This window comes from Pan troglodytes, chromosome 15, assembly GCF_028858775.2.
Source record: "Pan troglodytes isolate AG18354 chromosome 15, NHGRI_mPanTro3-v2.0_pri, whole genome shotgun sequence".
Taxonomy (NCBI): Eukaryota; Metazoa; Chordata; class Mammalia; order Primates; family Hominidae; genus Pan; species Pan troglodytes.
In genome coordinates, this window is record NC_072413.2 from 48,573,588 (window position 1) to 48,597,215 (window position 23,628).

Sequence of the window (23,628 nt, forward strand, 5' to 3'; positions counted from 1 at the left end):
TTTACAATAACAAAAAGTAATGTAATACATAACCACGTATGTTTATATTTTCATACTATTGAGGTATTTCTTCAGAGTAGATTAAACTTATGATTTAAAAGATGCGTTCTAGCAATGTCCACTGAAAGGGTCTAGAAACAGTGATCTTCACCCAGCAATGAGCACAACTAGCACCCACGTCTTGGTTTCTAAACACCTTTTCTCATTAAAAGGAGCCAGAGCATCTTGGAGAAATGGCTATTCTAGTTCTAAGACAGGGAAAATACAAAGGAAACTGAAACATTTTCTTGTACCAGAATACAGGGAACTGCTCAAAGACAAAAAGGGACAATGTTAAAAGGACACACGAGCTGACCCTCGGCCAAATTAGGGGAATTTAGGCATTAAAAAGAATGGTGATGCATAACACAATTTTTTAAAAAGCTTCCATTAATTTATAGAGGGACTCAACATAGAAAAGTGGGAGAGGGAATGCCAGCTACTTAATTTAAAAGACATGACATCAAGAGGCTGAGGTGGGCAGATCGCTTGAGCTCATGAGTTTGAGACCAGCCTGGGCAACATGGAGAAACCCCGTCTCTACATACAAAAACAGCCAGGCGTGCTGGCGACCGCCAGTAATCCCAGCTACTTGAGAGGCTGAGGCATGAGAATCGCTTGAACCTGGGAGGTGGAGGTTGTAGTGAGCTGAGATCACGCCACTGCACTCCGGCCTGGGCAACAGAGGGAGACTGTGTCTGGAAAACAAACAAACAACAGATAATGATTTTAAAGCCTCCATTTAAAAAATCACTAATATGAAATTGATTCAGGCAAGGATCAATGGATGCTAAAATCAGTGGATGAAAAGTTATTGGCCAATAGTACAAAAAGTCACATACAGAGAGCTATTTATTTAAGCATTTTTTTGTGATTCACACAGTCTCAAAGTATTCACCTGCAGATTACTTACTAATTATAAACACAACAGGTTTTTTAAAAATTAATTTCTTTTTCAATTGGGCATAGGTGTTGAATTATATAAATTTTTTCTTTTTTGTGTGTAATCTATTGTACTCTTAAAAATGGGATTCATATGAAAGGGATTTTCAGGCTGGAATGTAAGCTGAGAATGATAGTAAAGGAATATAAGAAGAAAAGCAGACCACACTTCTCTTTTGTTCTATGAACTTGGTTTATAGGTATAAGGATGAGATAATGTCTGTCTTCCTATGTTGTTTCATTAATGTCATTTCAACTCTGTTGAGCACAGACCTCATTAAAACCATGTTGTAAACTTGGTTACAGTGTTCACGGCTCTGCAGTCACTAGAACCAGTAACTGAAATATAATGCATAAGATTTGGCAGTGGTGGGGGAGTTTGTTTTCAGATATGTTGATGTTCAAATGTCAGTAGGAAAACAACGTGAGGATAACCTTAGGCAGTTATAAACACACCTCTGGTATAATGTCCTCTCTTCTAGAGGGCAGAAGACTACAAGTATAGATTTGGGAATCATCAGCATGGAGGTCCTGTCTGAAGCCATCATAGTAAATTACATTGAGAGAGTGTAGCGTGAGGAGTTGCTTACCATGAGGAATTAGCAGAGATCATGGATCTGGTAATTAAGAGGCTGGCAGTGATCTCCTAAGAACCGATCAGTAGAGAGTGTGAGTAACAACCAAATGGCAGAAGGAAACTGTAAGGGACGGCATGATGGTATCTTGAGGTCGAGGTAGTTTCCAGGTTACTGAAAACAACTAAGTTTGTAGCAGAGAGAAAGCAGTGAAAAGGGAAAGATTGAAAGTATTTTTATTTTTTTTCTTTTCCTTTCAAAATTGTCTGCAACCTTTATGGCTGCCAGGGCCCACCCATACCCAGACTATGTAGTATGATTTCAGCTCAAATAATTGCTATTGGACTATAGGTCTGGACCTTATCTTTGCAAATCTAGTGGGAAATTTTACCCAGTGGATATTGAGTTACAGATAGTAATGAATCTACAGCTTTCATTTATCTTGATCTTCTTGATATAAATTTTGCTATTCTAATTTTAAGACAAACTACTCAGTATACATATACAAAAATGCATGATACCCTCTTTACTAACATGACCTTGCTTTTAAAATGGAAAAAAAAATGGGTGCCTCGTAGATAAATGCACATTATTTTAGTTACTTTGGCTATATAAATGTTGCCAGCTTGTTTGTATTAATGTATAACCGTGCTTGAAACAGGTATTTGAACATCCAGAATCATGCAGTATGTCGGTTTGTGTATTTCTGATAACGCTGTTAAATTCTTTGAGAGTGTGTTCGAGGGGGGTGCTGTTTATTTGTTTGTGTTTTCCGTTGAAAATGTTGCAGTACGTGGTCTATCACTGTCTTCACGGTCTGGGGGTGGACTGAGGTAGGGAGGGTGTGACGCTGGTATCTGTGTGAACTCGGGCTTGTGATGCTGAGCTTGGTTCATCTGCTTTCTCCTCCCTTTTCCTCCCCACTCCTTCCCACCAGCGCCACAGCAACATCCTCAGAGTCTGAGCGAACTGCGCCCAGCGCGGGCACGGAGCCTCCCACCGCCAGCAACCTGCGGCCCCGGAGAAGGCAGCGAGCGCAGTGACAGCGCCTCACCGCCACCAGCTCCTGGACCACCATGGCCAAGAACCGCAGGGACAGAAACAGTTGGGGTGAGTAGCAAATGAGAACTTCTGCAGCCTGCACGGGGTCTTCTGGCCCTCCACTTTCTGCTTCTGGAGACAGGGAGGGCCAAGGGCTGCTAGGTGCCTGCGTCCACGGCTGGGAGACGGGCCGTAGCCGAGCTGCTCCCTGTTTGGGCGGAGGAACCATGGCCGAGCGGTACCCGCGTCACCGAATCGCGCTGTCGGGGTGAGGGCTGCAGCTTCGCGCAGGCCGGGCCTCCAGCTCCTTCTTCCCCACCCCCCTCCCGCCTCCTCCCAGCATTTGGACAGCACCCACCAGGCGCCTCCGGGGACTTGTGGGTTCCGCCTTAGCGATCGGTTGGGAGGAAGGCTATGGGGGTGGGCAGGGGGCTGTTGTTACTCGGCCCCAGAGGGGCGAGGGGTCGGGGATCTAGAGCAGGCCAAGCCCCAACCCCCCTCCCCGGGAGCCGCCAACTCGCTGGCCCTGCAGGGCGCGGGCTCCCGGCGGCGGGCGGCGGGCGGCGCGCTGGAACAATGAGGCGGAGCGCGCCGGGTCCCGGACGGACGGTAGCAGACCGAGCAACTGGGAGAAGGGTCACCCTCTTGGGAATTCCTGAGCACTGCAGTACTCCTCTTAATTTGGGGGTTGGGTGGGGGAATTGGGGAAGAAGGAGAGCAAAGTTGTGGTTTCCAGCCTTCTGCCCCACCCCGACGTGGTACCCCATTCAGACCAGCCCCAAGGGTGGCTTTGTTCTTTGATTTTACCTTTTGGAGACATTGGGCTCATGATTCAGCACCAGGCCGAGGGGAGGGGAAAGGAGAGGCGAGACCCAGTATGTTCACACCGCGAGTGGGTGGGCGGTGCTCACGCAGGCGGAGAAGAACGGGCGCAGCGATGCGGGAGAAATCGCGGCCCCGCCCGCTTTGCTGCTCCAGACCTAGTTCTGGACGGTTAGTGTGGGCAGGCTGGGCGTCTTTTTGTCGTAGGTTCCCGATTTCTTGCAGTCACAGTGCTAAACTCACCAGCATCTTAGGAACGAAAGCCCTCTAAGGCATTTATTTTATTATCTGAACCAGAGAATGTCTCAGGCTACTGTGGCTTGGTGGGTAAATAAATATTTTGTTCATCAGCTTGTTATTTAGAAATTGTTATTTGGAAATAACAATTGTTATTATTTGAAAAGTTCAGAGCTGCTTGATTCTGTTCCACATCTCAGTGAGAACTCTTCTATAACTGTTTATTTGAGCGAGAGGCACAAATGTAAATTTTAATTGGTTATTTCAGTTTACTTTAATCAAAAGACCGTGTATCTCCTTGCCTCTGATTGTTCTAATGGTCACAGGATACGGTAGACAAGGTTTACATTTGGGAGATTATCCAAGGTTTGTGGTAGGCATGGAGAGTTGGAGCGGGGAGGTCTGTCATGACTTAGCTGAGTTTAAGAGAAAGTGGTTCCATTTTCTGAGATCATGAAACTTCAGTTTTAACAGACCTACCTGACTATTGCAATAAGTTTTATTTCCTTCTTCTGAAATTTAAGTAAGCATTTGCAGTGTATCCCCTTTCTACCCGTTCTCTTGGCCTCTAGAATAGGAATTTATTGAACACACACAATTAGGGTGCGTATATTCAAGTCACTTTTGGTCTCAGTCTCCATGAATTGTTGTCTCCACCCTGTTAACAGAAGCATGTGAAAATGTATTCTGAGGATTAAAATTTTTCTCCTTTATGAAGCTTTGGATCATTATTGTGCAGAATTTCCTTTGGTTATAAACTTTTTTTTTTTTTTTTTTTTTTTTTTTTTTTGAGATGGAGTCTTGCTCTGTCGCCTAGGCTGGAGTGCAGTGGTGCCATCTGGGCTCACTGCAAGCTCCACCTCCCGGGTTCACGCCATTCTCCTGCCTCAACCTCCCGAGCAGCTGGGACTACAGGCGCCTGCCACCGTGCCCGGCTAATTTTTTGTATTTTTAGTAGAGACAGAGTTTCACCATGTTAGCCAGGATGGTTTAGATCTCCTGACCTCGTGATCCGCCCGCCTCGGCCTCCCAAAGTGCTGGGATTACAGGAGCGAGCCACCGTGCCCGGCCTTATAAACTTCTTATGTAGTGGAAGTTTTTTCCTCTTGGGAACATGGTTCTCACATCCGGTTTTCATAAAAATCACACAGGGACTTATTGGAAATGCAGACTCTCCCATCTTCCAGCCAGAGCTTTGGAATCAATAGATCTGAAAGAGGGCCTAGAAATCTGCCTTTTAATTAGCATTTTAGGTGATTGGGAAGCAGATGGTCTTTAGGTGTTACTTTGAGAAATACTACCTTAGATTATTTACATTTGATAGAAACATCTCAGATAGTTTACCCAGAAGTCATCAGGAAAGTTTCAACTCAAGTGATGGATTAGGAAAAGAAATACTAGAATCACTATAGTGTTTACTGGAAATTATTATAGAAAAGAAAGAGTGGAATTCTGGACTCTTATCTTGATGTTCTGTGGAAATGCTTTACTACTTAGATTTTTCTTTGCTGTTAAGTACATATGACATAAATGACTTAGAAAACGTAGTAGATGGAGTAGGAGATAGAGGTTTTGGCACAGATTTTAGCCCTGTCAGTCTTAATTCCATTTTATTACCAGTATCTAATAGAATGCCTAACACACAGTAGGCATTTAGTAACAGCAATAGTAGCCAACATCATTAAGCTAATGTCATAGGAAATAGGTGCTGTAATACTCATTTTACATATTAAAAGGTAAAGCTAGTAGATGATTGACCCAGGATTCCTGCTCTGGCAGTTTGAATTCAGATTCCTTTATCTTCTATCTCTTTGTTGAATGGATAATACCTTCTGTATTATATTATAGAACTACAGTTTCAATGCATATTCATCTGCATTATTGCATTTGATCTTCAACCTCAAGTATGTGTCTTAGGGCATATCACTATTTTGCAGATAAAAAAACTAACTCAGAGGTGAGTTAAATGATTTGGTGAAAGTCATGTATTTGGTAAGTAAAAGGACTGAAATTAGAATCTGGGTTTTTTTCCTAATTTATTTTCTATAACATGATATTGTGGAATGTTTTCATGGAGAGAATGGGGTGGGGTGTGAAGATAATAGAGAAAACAGATCCTTGTAGTAGACAGAGGTCTCTCATGAGAAAAATCTTATGAGAGCTTAAAAAAGAAGACAGTGAACTGACCTTATCTAGCTAAGTAAGTATTTTTCAGACAAGTTAGAAAGAAAAAGGCATCAAGGTAGACAATCCAGAATGAGAAAATACAGTGATTTCCAAGAAAAGGGCAAGAAAGATATTTGCAAAATCAGCATGAGAGCTAAAATTTAGATAAGGAATCTAAGGACCATATGACAGGTGTTTTTATCTTAGTAGCTAGAGACCTGTAGGTCTTACAGGGACCATGAAAGCTACACAGCAGAAAAGCATCTCTGCTGACTGCTAGAATTGAGGACGATGTTTGAAGACCATACCCAGAGATAAAACTGGGAAGCGAGTCTGAGTAGAACTGAGCATCCTACCATCTGTACCTAAATCTACTCTTAAGATGTTTGAATAAATTTAAGCATATAAAAGTCAATTCTTCCAAAATAGGCATTGTTATTATTAATCATTTGAATGTATAAGAGATCTGAGATTCAGAGAGCATAAATGACTTGCCAGAGGTACCATAGTTTCTAGGTTATAGATCTAGTATTCAAATTCAGAGTTGTTTGCTTCCACAGTCCATGCGATGAGGACAAGGAATAGTATGCCAAAAGGTACCACAACAAGCTTATCTAGGATTAAGCTGATATAAGAAATCAATGCTGTATAAATTTGATCACTTGGACTAGAGAAGTAGGCAAAGAATGTGCTCATGTGGAAAATAAAGGGGACAGATAAGTATCAGAAACAGTAGCCCAGAAAGCAGTCTTGCACTGCTTGGTCAGAGCTTAAGTGCTACCAGAAACAAAACAGAAATGCATACTTTGTTTGTTTGTTTTTGTCAAAGTTGCTTAAAAACTTGGGATACCACCTGGGAATTTGAGTTTTCTACAATGTAACAGAAACAGATAGTGCAAAACTGCTTTAGAAAAATAGTATTCGCACTAGGCTGGTCGTGGTGGCTCATGCCTGTAATCCCAGCACTTTGGGAAGCTAAGGCGGGCAGATCACGAGGTCAGGAGATGGAGACCATCCTGGCTGACACGGTGAAACCCCGTCTCTACTAAAAATACAAAAAATTAGCCGGGTATGGTGGCATGCACTTGTAATCCCAGCTACTCGGGAGGCTGAGGCAGGAGAATCGCTTGAACCCGGGAGGCGGAGGTTGCAGTGAGCCAAGATCACGCTGCTGCACTCCAGCCTGGGCGACAGAGCAAGATTCCATCTCAAAAAAAAAGAAGAAAAAGAAAAAAGAACAATAGTATTCGCAGCAAAGTATCAGCTTTGACTACCTTTAAAAATAACTATCTTAGCTTCACAGTAAGTGTAGGAAATGCCTATTTGTTGAAAAGCCATTTGTGGAAAATTAATTTTTAGGTTTCTGGTTTTGAGGAAAGATTTAAAACAATCTTGAGTGTACTATAGTTACCTCATGATCTTCTTTCTTTTCCAGTTGGCTATATTCTATTTTTCTTGAAATGAGACTGTCTCTTTTTACCTACCTCATCTTCTATATACCTAATTCTTCTAAAACAATATAAAATTTCTACTTGGTCTAGGCTGGACACGGTAGCTCATGCCTATAATCCCAGAACTTTGGGAGGCCAAGGTGGGCAGATCACCTGAGGTCAGGAGTTCGAGACCAGCCTGGGTAACACGGTGAAACCCCATCTCTAGTAAAAATGTAAAAAAATTAGCCGGTTGTGGTGGTGGGCACCTGTAGTCCCAGCTACTTGGGAGGCTAAGGCAGGAGAATGGTGTGAACCTGGGAGGCAGAGGTTGCAGTGAGCCGAGATCGCACCACTGCACTCCAGCCTGGGCCACAGAGTGAGACTCCATCTCAAAATAAATAAATAAATAAAAAACAAACAAAAAAACCCACCCCAAATTAGCTGGGCGTGGTGGTGCATGCTTGTAATCCCAGCTACTAGGGAAGCTGAGGCAGGAGGATCACTTGAACCCAGGAGGTGGAGGTTGCAGTGAGCTGAGATCGCACCACTGTACTCCAGCCTGGGTGACAGAATGAGACTTCATCTCAAAAAAAAAAAAAAAAATTCTACTGGGTCATACATGTACTGTATGATATGTACTATATATAAGACATGTACTGTAGATTTTCCTTCCCTACATTTTTTAAGTTGCCTTCCCTGCATCTTTTCAAATATACTTTTCCTATGTATATTTTTTATACTTAACATCTGCTTACCTTGTCTTGATGACTCAAGGGTTACACCTTTGCTCCATTTCAGACTCTGCAGACTTTATTATCTTTAGAATCAGTGGCTACACTGTAGGCAGAACCTGTGATCACCAGGGAAATAATCCACTGTGTAGTACTTCCAGTAATAAAAAAAAGATTTTAGATTTGGAAGGTCTTCCTCTTTTACATAAAAATTTCTTATGAAACATATATGTATACAAAATAACATGTAAAACGTGTTCAGTTTTAAAAAAGGAATGAGCACCTGTGCCCCCCAGCCAAAGAAATAGAACATTATCCATATTTTGTCACTCCTTGTGTGCCTCTCCTTAAGGACAATCTGTTTTGTTTTGTTTTCTTTTGTTTTGTTTTTGAGACAGAGTCTCTCTCTGTCACCCAGGCTGGAGTGCAATGGTGCAATCTCAGCTCACTGCAACCTCCGCCTCCCAGGTTCAAGCAATTATCCTGCCTCAGCCTCCTGAGTAGCTGGGATTACAGGTGCCCACCACCACACCCAGCTAATTTTTGTATTTTTAGTAGAGATGGGGTTTCCCCAGATTGGTCAGACTGGTCTCAAACTCCTGACCTCAGGTGATCCACCCACCTCAGCCCCCCAAAGTGCTGGGATTACAGGCGTGAGCCACTGCACCCGGCCAGGACAACCTGTTCTTACCCTCTCCAAAGGTAAACACTTTCATTAATTTGAAGTTTCTAATTCTCTTGATAATTTTTACAGTTTAGCTATAAATAAATATATATATCCCTAAATAATATACTATTTAGTTTTACATTTGAAGAGCCTAATATAAAGGGAATCTAGAGTGTGCATTTTTCCACAAGATATTTTGTTCACTCCACATCCTTACCCATAGTTGGTAATATGATAGGTCTGAAATGGTATCTCATTGTAGTTTCAATCTGCATTTTACTGATTACCAGTGAGATGTGAGCATATATTTATTGTCCATTCACATTTCCTCCTCAGTGCCTGTTTGCCCTTTGCCCATTTTAAAATCAGGTTATCTTTTTCTTCTTGCTTTGTAGGAGTTTTATACATATTTTTTATATAAGTCCTTTGCTGATTGTCTTATAGATCTCTTTTACCACTTTTTGCATGACTTTGATCTCTATGTTGTATTTTAATAAATAGACATTATGTATTTAAACGTAGTCCATTTAAACAATATTTTCCTTTATGGCTTGTACTTTTTATATTTTAAAAAAATCTTCTCTTACCTCAAAGTTATAAAATCGTCTTCTATATTATCTGGTTTAAAAATTTTACACTTAATTTTTTTTCAGTTTTTAAAATTTGTGGTAAAATACACATAACATAAATTTTACCATCATAACCATTTTTAAATGTACAGTTCCATGATACTAGTACACAAGTAAAATACTGTTGTGTAGCTATCACCACTGTCTATCTCCCGAACTCTTCATCTTGCAAAACTGAAACTCTGTGCCCATTAAACAGTAACTCCTCATCCCTCCTCATGGCTACTAGCAGCCACCATTCTACTTTCTTTCACTATGACTTTGACTACTCTGTGTACCTCACGTTAGTGGAATGATACATTTTTTTTTTTACTGGCTTTTTCACATAGCAAAATGTCCTCAAGTTTCATCCATATTGTAGAATATATCACAACTTCCTTCTTTTTTAAGGCTGAATAGCATTCCATTGTAAGTATACACCACATTTTTTTATCCATTCATCTGTTGACAGACACTGGGTTGCTTTCACATTTTAGCTATTGTGAATGATGCTTCTATGAACATGGTGTACAAGTATCCCTTTGAGACCCTGCTTTCAATTCTTTTGGGTATATACCCAGAAGTGGAATTGCTGGATCTTATGGTAATTCTATTTTTAATGTTTTAAGGAACTGCTATACTGTTTTCCACAGAGGTTGTACCATTTTATGTTCTCATCAACAGTGCACACAGGTTTAAATTTTTTCATATCTTCGCCAACACTTGTTATGTTCTGTTTTTTAAAAAATAGTTGTCATTCTAATGGATGTGATGTGATATCTCATTGTAGTTTTGATTAGCAATTAATATTATTATTTCTCTTGTGATTTTTTCTTTGATCCTTTGTTGTTTAAGAGTGTGTTGTTTAATTGCCACAAATTTGTGAATTTTCCAGTTTTCATTCTGTTACTGATTTCCAACTTCATCTCATTGTGGTTGAAGAAAATATTTAGTATTATACCTATCTTTTTAAAATGTATTGAGACTTAATATGTGGACTCCCTTATAGTCTATCTGGAGAATGTTCCAGGTACACATGAGAAAAATGTGTATTCTATTGTCGTTGGCTAGAATGTCTGTATTTGTCTGTTAGGTCTAGTTGGCACATTGTGTTGTTCAAGTTCTCTATTTCTTTGCACGTCTTTATTTCCTTTTTGTTTGTTTGTTTTATCCATTATTGAGAATAGGATATTGAAGTCTCCAACTATTAGTATAGAACTATTTCTTCTTTCAATTCTGTCAACTTTTGCTTCATATATTTTGATACAGTGTTCCTAGGTACATAGATTTTTGTCATTGTTATATATTCAAATGCTGTATTAAAACTTTTATTAGTATATGATGTCCTAGCCAGGTATGGTGGTATGCGCCTGTAGTCCCAGCTATTCCAGAGGCTGAGGCAGGAGGATCCCTTGTGCCCAGGAGTTTAAGGCTGTAATGTGCTATGATTTGGCCTGTGACTAGCCACTGTACTCCAGCCTGGACAACATAACAAGATATTGTCTCTAAAAAAAAAACCAGTTCTTTGTTTTCTGTTAACTTCTGTGGTTTTTTAAAAGCTATCTTTTCTGATATTAGTATTGCCACCTCTAGTCTCTTTTGGTTTATATTTACGTGGAATATCTTTTTCCACCCTACCACTTTCAATCTGCTTGTGTCTTTGGATCTAAAGCAAAGCTCTTATAGACAGCATATAGTTGGATCATGTTTTTAAATCCATTCTGCCAATCTCTTTCTTTTGATTGGAGAGTTTATATCTGTTTACATTTAAAGTAATTACTGATAAGGTGTGACTTCTTTTGTTTGTCTTGCTGTTTGTTTTCTATTTGTCTTATAGCTTTTTTGTCTCTCATTTCCTGCATTACTGCGCATTACTCTCTGTTGTGTTCAGTTGATTTTTATAGTGTAATGTGTTAATTCTCTTATCATTTCCCTTTGTGCACATTTTTCTAGCTTTTTTTTGTGGTTACCATGGAGATTACATTTAACATTCTAAAGTTGTAACACTCTAATTTGAATTTATACTAGTTTAATTTTAATAACATACAAAAATTCTTCTCCTTTACAGGTCCATCCTCACCCCTTTCAGTTATTGGTATCATAAAAGTATACATATTGCGTGTCCAAAACACATAAACTAGTAACTGTTTTTTTTTAAATGCACTAGTTTCTCAGCTGGGCATGGTGACTCATGGCTATAATCCAAGCACTTTGGGAGGATGAGGTGGGAGGACTGTTCAAGCCCTGGAGTTCAAGACCAGGAATTCGGGTCAACATGGCAAAACCCTTTCTCCACAAAAAAAAAAATGCAAAAATTATCCAGGTGTGGTGGTGCATGCCTGTAGCCCCAGCTACTCAGGAGGCTGAAGTAGGAGAATCACTTGGGCCCAGGAGGTTGAGGCTGCATTGAGCCATGATCATGCCACTGCACTCTAGCTTGGGCAACAGAGAAAGACTCTGTCTCATTGAGCTGTGATCATGCCACTGCATTCTAGCTTGGGCAACAGAGAAAGACTCTGTCTCAAAAAAAAAAAAATTCATTACTTTCTTAAATTATATAGAAAACAAAATGTGGAATTACAGACCAAAATTACAAGTATTATTATATTAGCTTTTGGACTTACAGTTTTTTTTTAAAGTATTAGTCTCTTAAACCATATAGAATACCAAAGATGAAGCTACAAACTGTTGTTAAAATAATACTACCTTTAATGATTGCCCATGTATTTACCTTTACTGAGATTTTTATTTCTTCATATGGCTTTAAGTTACTGTGTAGTGTCATTTCATTTCAACATGCAGGACTGATTACCATTAGCATTTCTTGAAAGGCAGGTCTAGTGGTAACAAACTCCAGCTTTTGTTTATCTGGGGATGTCTTAATTTATTCCTCATTTTTGAGGAATCAGGGCTGCTGGATATAGGATTTTTAGTTGAGAGGTTTTCTTTCTTTCAGCACTTAGACTATGTCTGCCCACTGCTTTTTTGCTTCCAAAGTTTCTGATTGGAAATTTGCTGACAATCTTCTTAATAATCCCTTATATGTGATATGTCACTTCTCTCTTGTTGTTTTCAAATTTTTCTCTTTGTCTTTGGCCTTTGACAGTTTGATTATAATGAGTCTCAATGTGGGTCTCTTTGAGTTCATCCTACTTGAAATTTGCTGAACTTCTCAGATGTTTATCTTTCATCAAACTTGGAAAGTTTTCAGCTATTATTCTACAAATAATCTCTCTGCCACTTTCTCTTTCTTTTCTTCTTCTGTAACTATTACAATGTGTATGTTGGTTCATTTGATGGTGTCCCACAGGTTTGTTAAGCTCTATTCAGTTTTCTTCAATCTTTTTTCTTTCTATTCTTCAATGACTTGATAATTTCTATTTTCCTAATCTTCAAGTTTGCTGATTTTTTTTGTCTGCTCAAATCTGTCTCTGACTACCTCTAGTGAATTTTTCATTTCAATTATTATATTTTTAAGCTTATTTTTTTCTTCTTTTAAAGATAGGGTCTCACTCTGTTGCCCAGGCTAGAGTGTAGTGGTATGATCAGAACTCACTGCAGCCTCAAAATCCTGGCCACAAGTTATCCTCTCACTCTACCTTCCCAAAGTACTTAAGTTACAGGCATGAACCACCTTGCTCAGTGTGGAATTTCTTTTTGGTTTATTTTTAGGTTTCCTGTCTTTTTACTGAAATTTGTATTTCGTTTGTATGTCATTTTCTTGACTTTCTCCATGTCTTCTGCTGGTTCTTTGAGTATTTATAAGACAGTGGTTTTAAAGTAATTGTTGAGTAGGGTTGCCATATTGTCTTTCTCCAGGACAGTTTCTGTTTTATTTTTTTCCCTTAAATGGCCCGTACTTTCTTCTTTCTTTGTATACTTTGTGATTTGTTGAAAACTGGACATTTGAAACTAATAATGTGGTAACTCTGGAAGTCAGAATTTCTCTCTTTCCCACAGTTTGCTATTTTTTCTTTTTGTTTTAATTGCTGTAGGATGTCTCCATGTCAAGGATCAGCCTGAGATGTAAACTTAAGATCTTCACGGTCTTTTCTGAGCCTGTGCCTTTCCCTGGGCAGTAACTAATTTCCTCTGTGTATGCAGTTGCTTTTGAATGTCCTAGTCTTTAGTGTCTGGTTTTCAAAAGTGGGAGGGAAAGAAAAATGAAGGGGTAGTTAAAGGAACCTGCCCTTTAAGTCCCCTGGAAGTCACTTGAGCTAGAGTGGGAGGGGCTTCCAACAATGAGAGGTGGGGTGTGCAACAAGGACAGCTCACCTGTATCTGCACCTCCATGATCAGAAGCAGCAATTATCAACCAGAATACAGATCTCCAAATTTTGGAGGACAGGGGTTCTTATTCCCACTTTGGCTCCCACAACCTGCATTCAAGCTGCTCCAGGAACACATGCATGGCTGCCTGCCATGGGACTGGGAGATATGGGATGTGTAGCTCCTGCTAAGCTAAGAGCTAAAATTGACTGAAATTAACTGCAATTTACTATCCAAGCTTATCCCTGGAAGTTTCAAGTTTTTAATGGATTCCAGAGTTCTTCTCAGAACTCTTTCCAGTCTCACTTCATCAGATTAAGACTTCATCAGATTTCTCCTTTATTCATAATTATTAGTATTTACAAATCATCACTGGATATTGAATTTTAACAAATGCCTTTCCTGCATTCATTCAAATAATTATATGGTTTTTCTTTTCTAGTTTGTTAATACGTTTAATTAGATTAATAGATTTTTTATGTTGAGGTGATCTTGCATTTCTAGAATAAATCCAGGCTAGTCATGTTGTATTTCCTTTTTTAATACATTACTGGGTTTGCTAATCTTTAGATTACAATATTTGCAAGCATGTTTACAACTAATTTTCTTTTTTGACTATTACAAAAGTTTATTTAACAAAAAGTCTAATATGAAAATGTACATGACCTAATTTTTACATAATTTTTACCTAACTTAACAGGCCCTTTGGAGAGGCGACATGGATTTCTCTGCTGAATGATCATTATTTATACTCATTCCAAGTCTTCTAACATGATGGTACTATTTCCTTGCATTACCACCATTCCAATATTGTTTTGTTGCCCGCTAGTTGCCATCTCCACACATTTATCTATCACAAGTTCATAAAGGGATCAAATCCCCACAATATTCCTTGGACATGTCTGCCACCATTTAATTTCAGTTATAACTTCTTGTCCATAAATTTTTTTAAATCCAGAGGGTAAGCTTTGCTCATGGTGTCTTTTCTGTGGGCTTACAGATCACTGAATTTCCTTTCTTGCACTTTCTTTGTCTGACTTTGATATCAAGGTATCAAGGTTATACTAATTTTATAAAATGAGTAGGGGACATTTCCTTTTTTAAAAAAATTCTCTGTAAGAATTCATGTAAGATTAGGATGATCTAGTTTGAGAAAACTAGTCTATTAAACCTCCTGGACCTGCCATATAAGATTTTGAAGTGTTCATTCAATTTCTGTTTTGGTTATAGAATAATTAAAGTTTTCTATTTCTTCTTGAGTCAGTTTTAGTAATTTACATTTTTCTTGAAATCTATCCATTTCATCAAGCTGGCATAAGATTGTTCTAAGTTTTCTGTTATTTTCTCTGCTTAATTTTGTTTATGTGTACCTTCCTTAGTATATCTTTTATCATGTGATTTCTCCTTTTTTCTTTTCTATTTATTTAATTTCTGTGCATCTCTATTATTATACTTTTTTTTGGTTTATTCTATATTTTATTCTTTGTAACTTAGAAGTTGGATACTGAGCTCATACATTTTCAGCCTTTCTTCTTTTTCTGATCTATGCATTTAAGGCTATAAGTTTTTTCTACATAACAATTTTGCTGTATCCTATATATGTTGATATGTAGTAGATTTATTATTGTTCAGTTTTAAGTATTTTACTGTGTCATATTAGTCTATTCTCATGCTGTTATAAGGATATACCCTAGACTAGGTAATTTATAAATGAAAGAGGTTTAATTGACTCACAGTTCTGCATGGCTGGGGAGGCCTCAGAAAACTTACAATCATGGCATAAGGGGACGCAAACACATCCTTCTTCACATGGTTGCAGGAGAGAGAAGCACAGAGCTAATGGGGTAAAAGCCCCTTACAAAACCATCAGATCTCATGAGAACTCACTCACTATCATGAGAACAGCATGGGGGAACTACCCCCATGATCTAATCACCTCCCACGAGGTCCTGCCCCCAACATATGGAAATTACAATTTGGATTACAATTCAAGATGACATTTGGGTGGGGACACAGAGCCAGACCATATCAGTGTCCATAATATTTTTTTTACCCATGAATATAGAAAAAGTATGGATTTTTCTAAATTAATGTTTTGTTCTCGATTTCATACTTAATTTTATTATAGTCAGAATATATGTTGTATCGCACCACTTTCTATGGTAATGGAAATGTTTTGTGTCTGCACTGTCCAATATGGTAGCCATTAGTCATATGTGGCTATTGAACACTTGAAATGTGGCTAGTGAGAATGAGGACCAAATACTTAATTTTTGATTGATTTAAATAGTCACATATGGCTACTGGCTACAATACTGAGCAGTTCATGTTCATAGAACACCCATGCTTTGAACTTGGTTGAAATTCGATTTATGTACTAATGCATTTTTAATTTTTATAAATATCTCATGTACATTTGAAAAGCATTTCATGTTTCCTGATTTTTGATGCGGTATGCAATATATGTCCATTAGCTCAAACCTACTAAAAGTATTGTTCATATCTTCTATACTCTGATTTTGGACTGCTTTATCTACCAAATACTGATATCTGATAGATACTTTAAAGTTCTCAGATATGTTTTTTAAAAAAACATGAAGTGGATTTGTCAGTTTCCCCTTCTGTTCTGTTATTTTGCTCATAGACCTTTGAGCTATGTTAAGTGTACACAAATGTGGAATTGTTACATCTTCCTAATAAGTTTAACCTTTTATTTTTATGCCACAAACCTCTTTATCTCTCATGACACTTTTTGCCCTGAAGTCTATTTTATCTGCTATTAATGTAGATGCTTTATGTTTCTTTTGCTGGTTTAGTTTCTGGTACTACTGAGCTGGGGTAGCTGGGGAAGGAGACTGACTGATATCCGTAAAATGAGTCACCTTGTGTACCTAATTACCTAGAGGCTCCTCAGCAGTAAATGCCCTTTGGAGGACATTCACCTGGGACTGAATATCCTTATACTCCGTGCCTGTTCCAAAGCTCTATCACATATTTCTTCCAAGTGCCTGATTATCTGGTGGAAGTGTTAGCTACTGTCCACAAATTGGTGTAGTTCTGTGCCTTTGCCATGTGCTGCAAGTCTCATGGCTGCTGTCAGTTCACTTATCTATTCTTTCTGTTAGAAGGCAATAATGGCTTTTCCTTCACCCTGTCTTCCAAAAGTCATGAATGCTTTTCACTGGCAAAATCTAAACAAGAGCTCTCCCAAGAAAGGATTGCAAGAATTGTAGTGCTGTAGTTTCAGTCTCTGCAGTATATTTCCAATCTCTGCAATATAGAGAACAGCTTAGAATGATTGAGCATGACACAGACAAAATTCAGCACAAAGAGTAATCATCCATTTTCAATATAGCTGACTCAAAGATGATTAAAGGACCAGGTAATTCTTTAGAAAACAACTGTGTCTAAAACTGACTTTTTTCAGTGACTACAAAGGCATATGTATTTGTTTTTCTTAGCGGGAATTGTGCCTTCCATCTGTTCTTCTTAAAACATGTGAACATATTTTCTTATGATTAGGTTTTTTTCTATACCATGATTTCGAATGGCTCCATATCTTGTATAATAGAGCTGTGAAATAATTTATTTACAGTATCCTACAGTTAGACATTTAGATTGTTTCCAATTTGTCACTATGTAAATAATGTTGTCATGAACCTCTATGTAAATAAATACGCATGGAATTGTTTTATTAAAAGGTATGTGTATTTTTAAATGTTTTTCATTGTTTTCAATACTGAGTGTGTGTATATATATATGTATATATATGTGTATATATGTATATATATATGTGTATATATGTATATATATGTGTGTATATATGTATATATGTGTATATATACATATATATATAAGCTTTTACTAGTTATGATAGCCAAAAAGACTATCTCTTTTTTCCCCTCTCTCTGGTCCTTGATTTAGGAAGGCTATCTATTTTAATTAGTTTGTCTTTAATTACTGGAAAGACTTAGCTTTCCCCCCATGTCTATTAGCCATTTATATTTCTATTTTTATTAGTGACTTACTTTTCTACACACACACATACACACACACGCACAGTGCCCTCATCATCATGTCATTGTTCTTCTAGAGACATCCATTGAATGGTTTATGGAATTCTTTTGTGTCCAATATAAATAAATAGGTTGTTATATAAATGACTGACTTAACTTCTTCCAGGGCCTTCATGTTGCAGGATCTGCATTAATCCTTTTAACCCTCTTCTTCAAGGCTATCATTAACAGGAGAGCTATCTGAGAGTCTGTACGGAAGTGTTTTGAGATCTATTACATATAATCCCATATCTCTACTGTTGCTCTAACATTCTTAAGATTCACATTTATGAGTTAGTATTTTGTTTTTGTTTCCTTATCTCTGTTTGTCTCTGTATAAACTCTTTTGCTGTTACTTTGGAAGTCATTCTCAGTTTTTCATTCACACAATGTTTTTTATGTCATTCTTTTTAAGTTCTACTGCTAGGAAGAGACATAAATAGTTTAAGAAAAACTAACAGTTCTTTTTAATTTTAGTTGCCAAGAGATAGTTTCCTTGGTGGTATGTTTTTTTCTCTATGATGGCTGCAATATACCCAGAGTTTGTCATCTTACTTAGTTTATGCTGGAAAAATAGATATTTTTTTACAAAGTTTACAATTAAGAAAATTAGAAATACACTTCCACAACATTTCTAGTATATGAATATGATTATTCTCCACATTTGACGTTTTTGAAGATTCCCCTTCTACATGGCTAAATTCAGTAGCTGAGTGCCAGCTTCCAGTAACTCAGAACACCACATAGAATGAAAAAGTTCCCTAAGTCCCTATAGTGATTGAATATAAGACCAAGTGTATAAAAAGGTGAAATGATATACAGACTATCCTCAACTTATGATGGTCTGACCTATGGGTTTTCAATTTTACAATGGTTTGAAAGCAATACCTATTCAGTAGAAATCATACTTCAAGTACCCATATAACCATTCTTTTTTCACTTTCAATACAGTATTCAATAAATTACATAAGATAGTCAACACTTTGTTATAAAATAGGCTTTGTGTTAGATTATCTCACCCAGTTGTAGGCTAACGTATTTTGAGGATGTTTAAGGTAGGGTAGATTAAGCTGTAATGTTCAGGAGGTTAGGTGTATCAAATGCATTTTCAACATATATTTTCAATGTACGATGGTTTTATCAGGATGTAACCCTATTGTAAGTTGAGGAGCATCTGTATAGTTGGTTCTTTCCTTCCTTGTGAGCTGTACATTTGTATTATTCATAGTAAAGTGCTAGTTTCCATCTGGTTTACTTCTGACCTGTTTCCTGCCCCCTCTCTCTTTAGGATTTGCACAGTATTCTGGGAATTGAAACTGAGTTTAATTTAGCAAAACATATTTAAGAAAAAAGAAATCTGGTGCTGAGGAAACTTGTTATGCATTCCAAAGGATTTCTGAATGAAAAAAAAATTTTAGAGACAGGGTCTCATTCTGTTGCCCAGGTTGAAGTACAGTTACATGATCATAGATCACTGTAATCTGCTATTTCTGGACCCAAGTGATCCTTCTACCTCAGCCTCCTGAGTAACTAGGACTACAGGCATGTGCCTCCATGTTTGGCTAATATTTTAATATTTTTGGAGAGATGGCACCTTGCTATGTTGCCTAGGCTTGTCTCGAACTCCAGAGCTCAACCGATCCTCCTGCCTCACCTTCCCAAAGTGCTGGGATTACAGATATGAGCCACCATGCCCAGCCTATTTTAGATTAGCAAGGATAATATTTATTGTGTAGATAATATATAGTTACAAATGATGAGTCGAGTACATAATATTTGTTCTTAGTAATACCCTGAAGTCCAATATTTTTCAGTTATTTGTATTAAATTTACGTAAATATTTATTGAGCACCTACTGTGTGTAAACTTCTGTTATAAGTTTTTGTTTGTTTGTTTTTGTTTTTGAGACGGAGTCTTGCTCTGTCGCCCAGGCTGGAATGCAGTGGCGCAATCTCAGCTCTCTGCAACCTCCACCTCCTGGGTTCAAGCGATTCTCCTGCCTTAGCCTGCTGAGTGGCTGGGACTACAAGCGTGTGCCACCATGCCCAGCTAATTTTTTGTATTTTTAGTAGAGACAGGGTTTCACCGTGTTAGCCAGGATGATCTCGATCTCCTGACTTTGTGATCTGCCCCGCCTTGGCCTCCCAAAGTGCTGGGGTTACAGGCCTGAGCCACTGTGCCCAGGCTATACATTTTTAAGAAATACAAAGATGAATAAGACAGTCTCTGCTCTCTAAATATTTTTAGTCTAGTTTTTCGGTTTTGTTATTTTACAGAAACTGAAGTTTTTCTAAATAGTTTTTTAACAGCTTTATTGAAATATAATTTATATTCCACATAATTCACCCACTTAAAGTTTAGAATTCACTGGTTTTAGTATATTCAGAGTATATTTAGTATATGTAATTCTGAAATTATTATACTTTCAGAACATTTTCATTAGCTCCCAGAAGAAACCTTATATCTGTTAGCCATCACCTTCCATACCCTTCCTACTCCCCAGCTCTGGGTAACCACCAATCTACTTTCTGTTTCTATAAATTTGCCTAATTCTATACATTTCTATGTAAATGGAATTATACAATATGTGGTCCTTGGTACTGGCTTCTTAACATAGTGTTTTCAGGATTCATCCTATTATAGCATGTATTGGTACTGCATTTCTTTTTATTGCTGAATAATATTTCATTGTATGGATATACCACATTTTATCTGTCCATTTATTAGTTGATAGACATTTAGATTGTAGCTTTTCTAAACACTTTTATATGTAAATGTTGATTACCATAATTATATGTATGGGCTGATGTTAATGATAGGTTTCTTTCTTAACTTTAAGTGACATACAAACTAATGGCTATATATTTATAAATATTCCACAAATTCATTCTATTCTCTTATTTATTCTCTCATTTAATAACAAATGATTTCTGTATTTTTAAAAGTCTCTATACCAAGAAGGAATATTTAATATGGTATTTTGCTTACATAGACAGAATGAGACTTCTTTGTATAAAGCATCTCAGTATTTGATACTGAGTGATAAACAAATATCACAACTCAGGTATTTGTTTTATTTTGTAGCCTACGTAAGTCATGGTTAATAGACAATCTCCCTCCTCTTCATTAATTCCATGTGTAACTCTTCAAGAGCCTTGAACATATAAATGTAAAGTTCAGAGTTATCTACCTAACCCACACCTAGTATACAAAGGCAGACAAGGAAAGGATAATCAGATACCAACATCCACTGAAGTGTTTTCCATTACTCTCACCCATAATATCCACTCTGTTCCAAATCCTTTCATATTTGTGCTCTGTCTTACTCTTCCTGACCTGGCCCCTCATAACCTTTTCAACCTGCTCCATGCATATTGTACTACTTGCTATTCTTAAACATGCCAAACACACTCTCCCACACACTTTTTTTTCAGAATTATACCATATTGTACACACTGTATTATATTGAGTTATTTCTTATGATATATATTGGGCAATTTTTCCAAATGAACTTCCTCATTCTTTACAATTATGTTTCACAAGAGGATGACCCATAATTTATTAATCAGTCCCTCATTGATGGACATTTACATTGTTTCTGGTGTTTTGCATATGTATGAGTATATCTGCAAATGAATTCTTTGAAATAGCATTGCTGGGTCAGGAATACATATATATGTGTTTTTCATAGTTATTTGCCAAATTGCAGCCCAAAGATGCTGTATCATTTTAATTCCCACCTGTGGTATCTGTGAGTACAAGTTTACATCTGAACTAATGAAAAGAATTATTACACTTTTGATCTTTGTAAATCCAATATGTGAAAAAGTTATCAATATATTTTTTCATTTTTATTTGCATGATGGTGAATATCTTTTTATATGTATGGAGTCATTTAATATTGTGGGTTTTGTCAGTTGCTTATTTGTGTCTTTTGTCCACTTCTCCTCCACCAGGCGTAGGTCTGTGATTTATTTGGAACTGGTTTTTGTGTATGGTGAGAGCTAAGGGTGATGGCTCATTTTCCCCACACATGAATATTCAATTGATTTAGCATCATTTATTGAAAAGATCTCCTTTTCTCATTTATTGCAGTGGCACCTTTGTTGTAAATCAGATGATTGTATATGTGTGGGTCTGTAGTCTTTTCTGTTGGTCTGTTTGTTTATACTTGTGATGATTTCACTCTGTCTTCATTACTGTAGATTTTAATTATCTGTTGGTGTCTGTTACTGTAAGTCCCCCAATTTTGTTCCTCTTCAAGGTTGTCTTTGTTATTCTTGGCTTTTTGCCTTTCCATACAAGCTTATTAATTTGCATAATAAAGATTTATGCAACAGAGAAATAAGCTTGTTAATTTGTACAAGAAAGATTGCTGAAAATTTGATTTGGGTTATAATCAATCTATTGATCAATGGGAAGCATCGACACATTCACAATATAGAGCTTTCTAATCTGAGAACATGTATATCCCTCTTTCAGTAATGTTTTATATTTTTCTGCAGAGGTCTTAAATGTCTTTCATTAGATTTCAGTGGTATGTTGGAGCCAGCTCCTACTAGTTCATGAGAACTGATCGGGTACATCTCTTCCTGGCTCCACATTCAGTAAATCACATTGTGAGACTAAAGTGGGCCATGGTGGTAGTATTTATATCACAGAAATTGGCAAATGTCACAAATCAGGACTTTTCCCCACCTACCCACTGCTAAGAGCTGGTTATTAAACATTTGCCAACACATCACTTAGATTGATTACTAGATGATCAGGTTTTATAATGCTATGTAAATATTTTTTCTCACTAAAAATAATTAAGTTATAATCTACATACAGTAAAATTAACTTCTTTAATCTACTGCTCTGTGACTTGTGAGAAATTTATATAATCACGTTATGACTACCACAATCAATATTTAGAACTGTTCCATTACCCCAGATAATTTTCTCTATGTCTTTAGAGTCAGCTCTAAAGTTGAATGTATCACGGTTATTTATCCATTCCCTAGTTAAAGGAAATTTGGGTTGTTCACAGTTTTTAGCAAATATGAATAAAACTGCTATAAACATATTTGGGCAGGTTTGCGTCTGAACATGGGTTTTCACTGACTTTGGGAGAAAGCTTTCAGTATTTTAACAGTAAATGTAACATTAGCTATATTTGTAGATACCATTTATTAGATTAAGGAATTTTTTCTTCTATTCCTACTTTGCCGTGAGGTTTTTTTGGTTTTGTTTCCTTTCTTTAATCAGGAATGACTATTACATTTTCATACCTACTTTTATGCATCTACTGAAATAATCATATGTCTGTCTCTGTTATGCAATGTGGTGAATTATGTTAATTGTCTCTGAATGTTAAATTAACCTTGAATTCCTATAATAGATACCATGTGTTTGTGATATTTAAAAAATTTATGTCTGGATTTTATTTGCTATATTTTGTTTAGAGCTTTTGAGTTTATCTTGATAACAGATACTGGCTTATGATTTTCCTTTTTATAATGTCCTTGTCAGTTATTGGTATCAGAGTTAGTCTGACATTATAAAATAAGTTGAGAATGGTCTCTTATTTTCTGTTTCTTAGAAGTTTGTGTAAGATTGCTCTTCGTTGTTTTCTAAATGTTTAGAAGAGTTCACCAGGGAAGCTGAGCCTGGAATTTCCTTTGCATGAAGGTTTTAACTTATGAATTTAATTTTTTCTAGGTATAACAGTATTCATAGTTATTTGTCTTATGTGGTTTTTTTATAAGTGATACTTTTAATTTGTTCATTTCATCACAGTTATCAAATTTATTGTCATAAAATTACTCATAATATCCCCATATTATTTTAAAAATATCTGTAGGATCTATAGTATCTTTTTTTATATCTAATATGAGTAATTTGTGGGTTTTTTCTCTTATTTTCTTTGATCAGTCTTATATTATTAAGTTAATCTCACTGATCTTGATTTCTAGTTCATTTATTTTTGACCATTATTTCCTATCTTTTCTTGTCTTTGAATCTAATTTGATATTCTTTTTACTGTTTCTTGACATAGATA

General features: G+C 37.0%; 1 protein-coding gene and 1 pseudogene across 2 annotated transcripts in view; one reads left to right on the forward strand and one right to left on the reverse strand.

The window, feature by feature from the left end:
- The window catches only part of ATL1 (atlastin GTPase 1), a 100,177-nt gene that overhangs the window by 25,066 nt on the left and 51,483 nt on the right, over positions 1-23,628 (forward strand). For both annotated transcript variants that reach the window (XM_522849.8, XM_001156076.8), the window contains exon 2: positions 2,494-2,666. In XM_522849.8, the coding sequence (XP_522849.2) occupies positions 2,633-2,666 (34 nt within the window). In that variant the 5' untranslated portion in view covers positions 2,494-2,632. The remainder of the gene's footprint in view (positions 1-2,493; positions 2,667-23,628) is intronic.
- Positions 14,200-14,606, reverse strand: LOC134808352 (small nuclear ribonucleoprotein G-like; annotated as a pseudogene).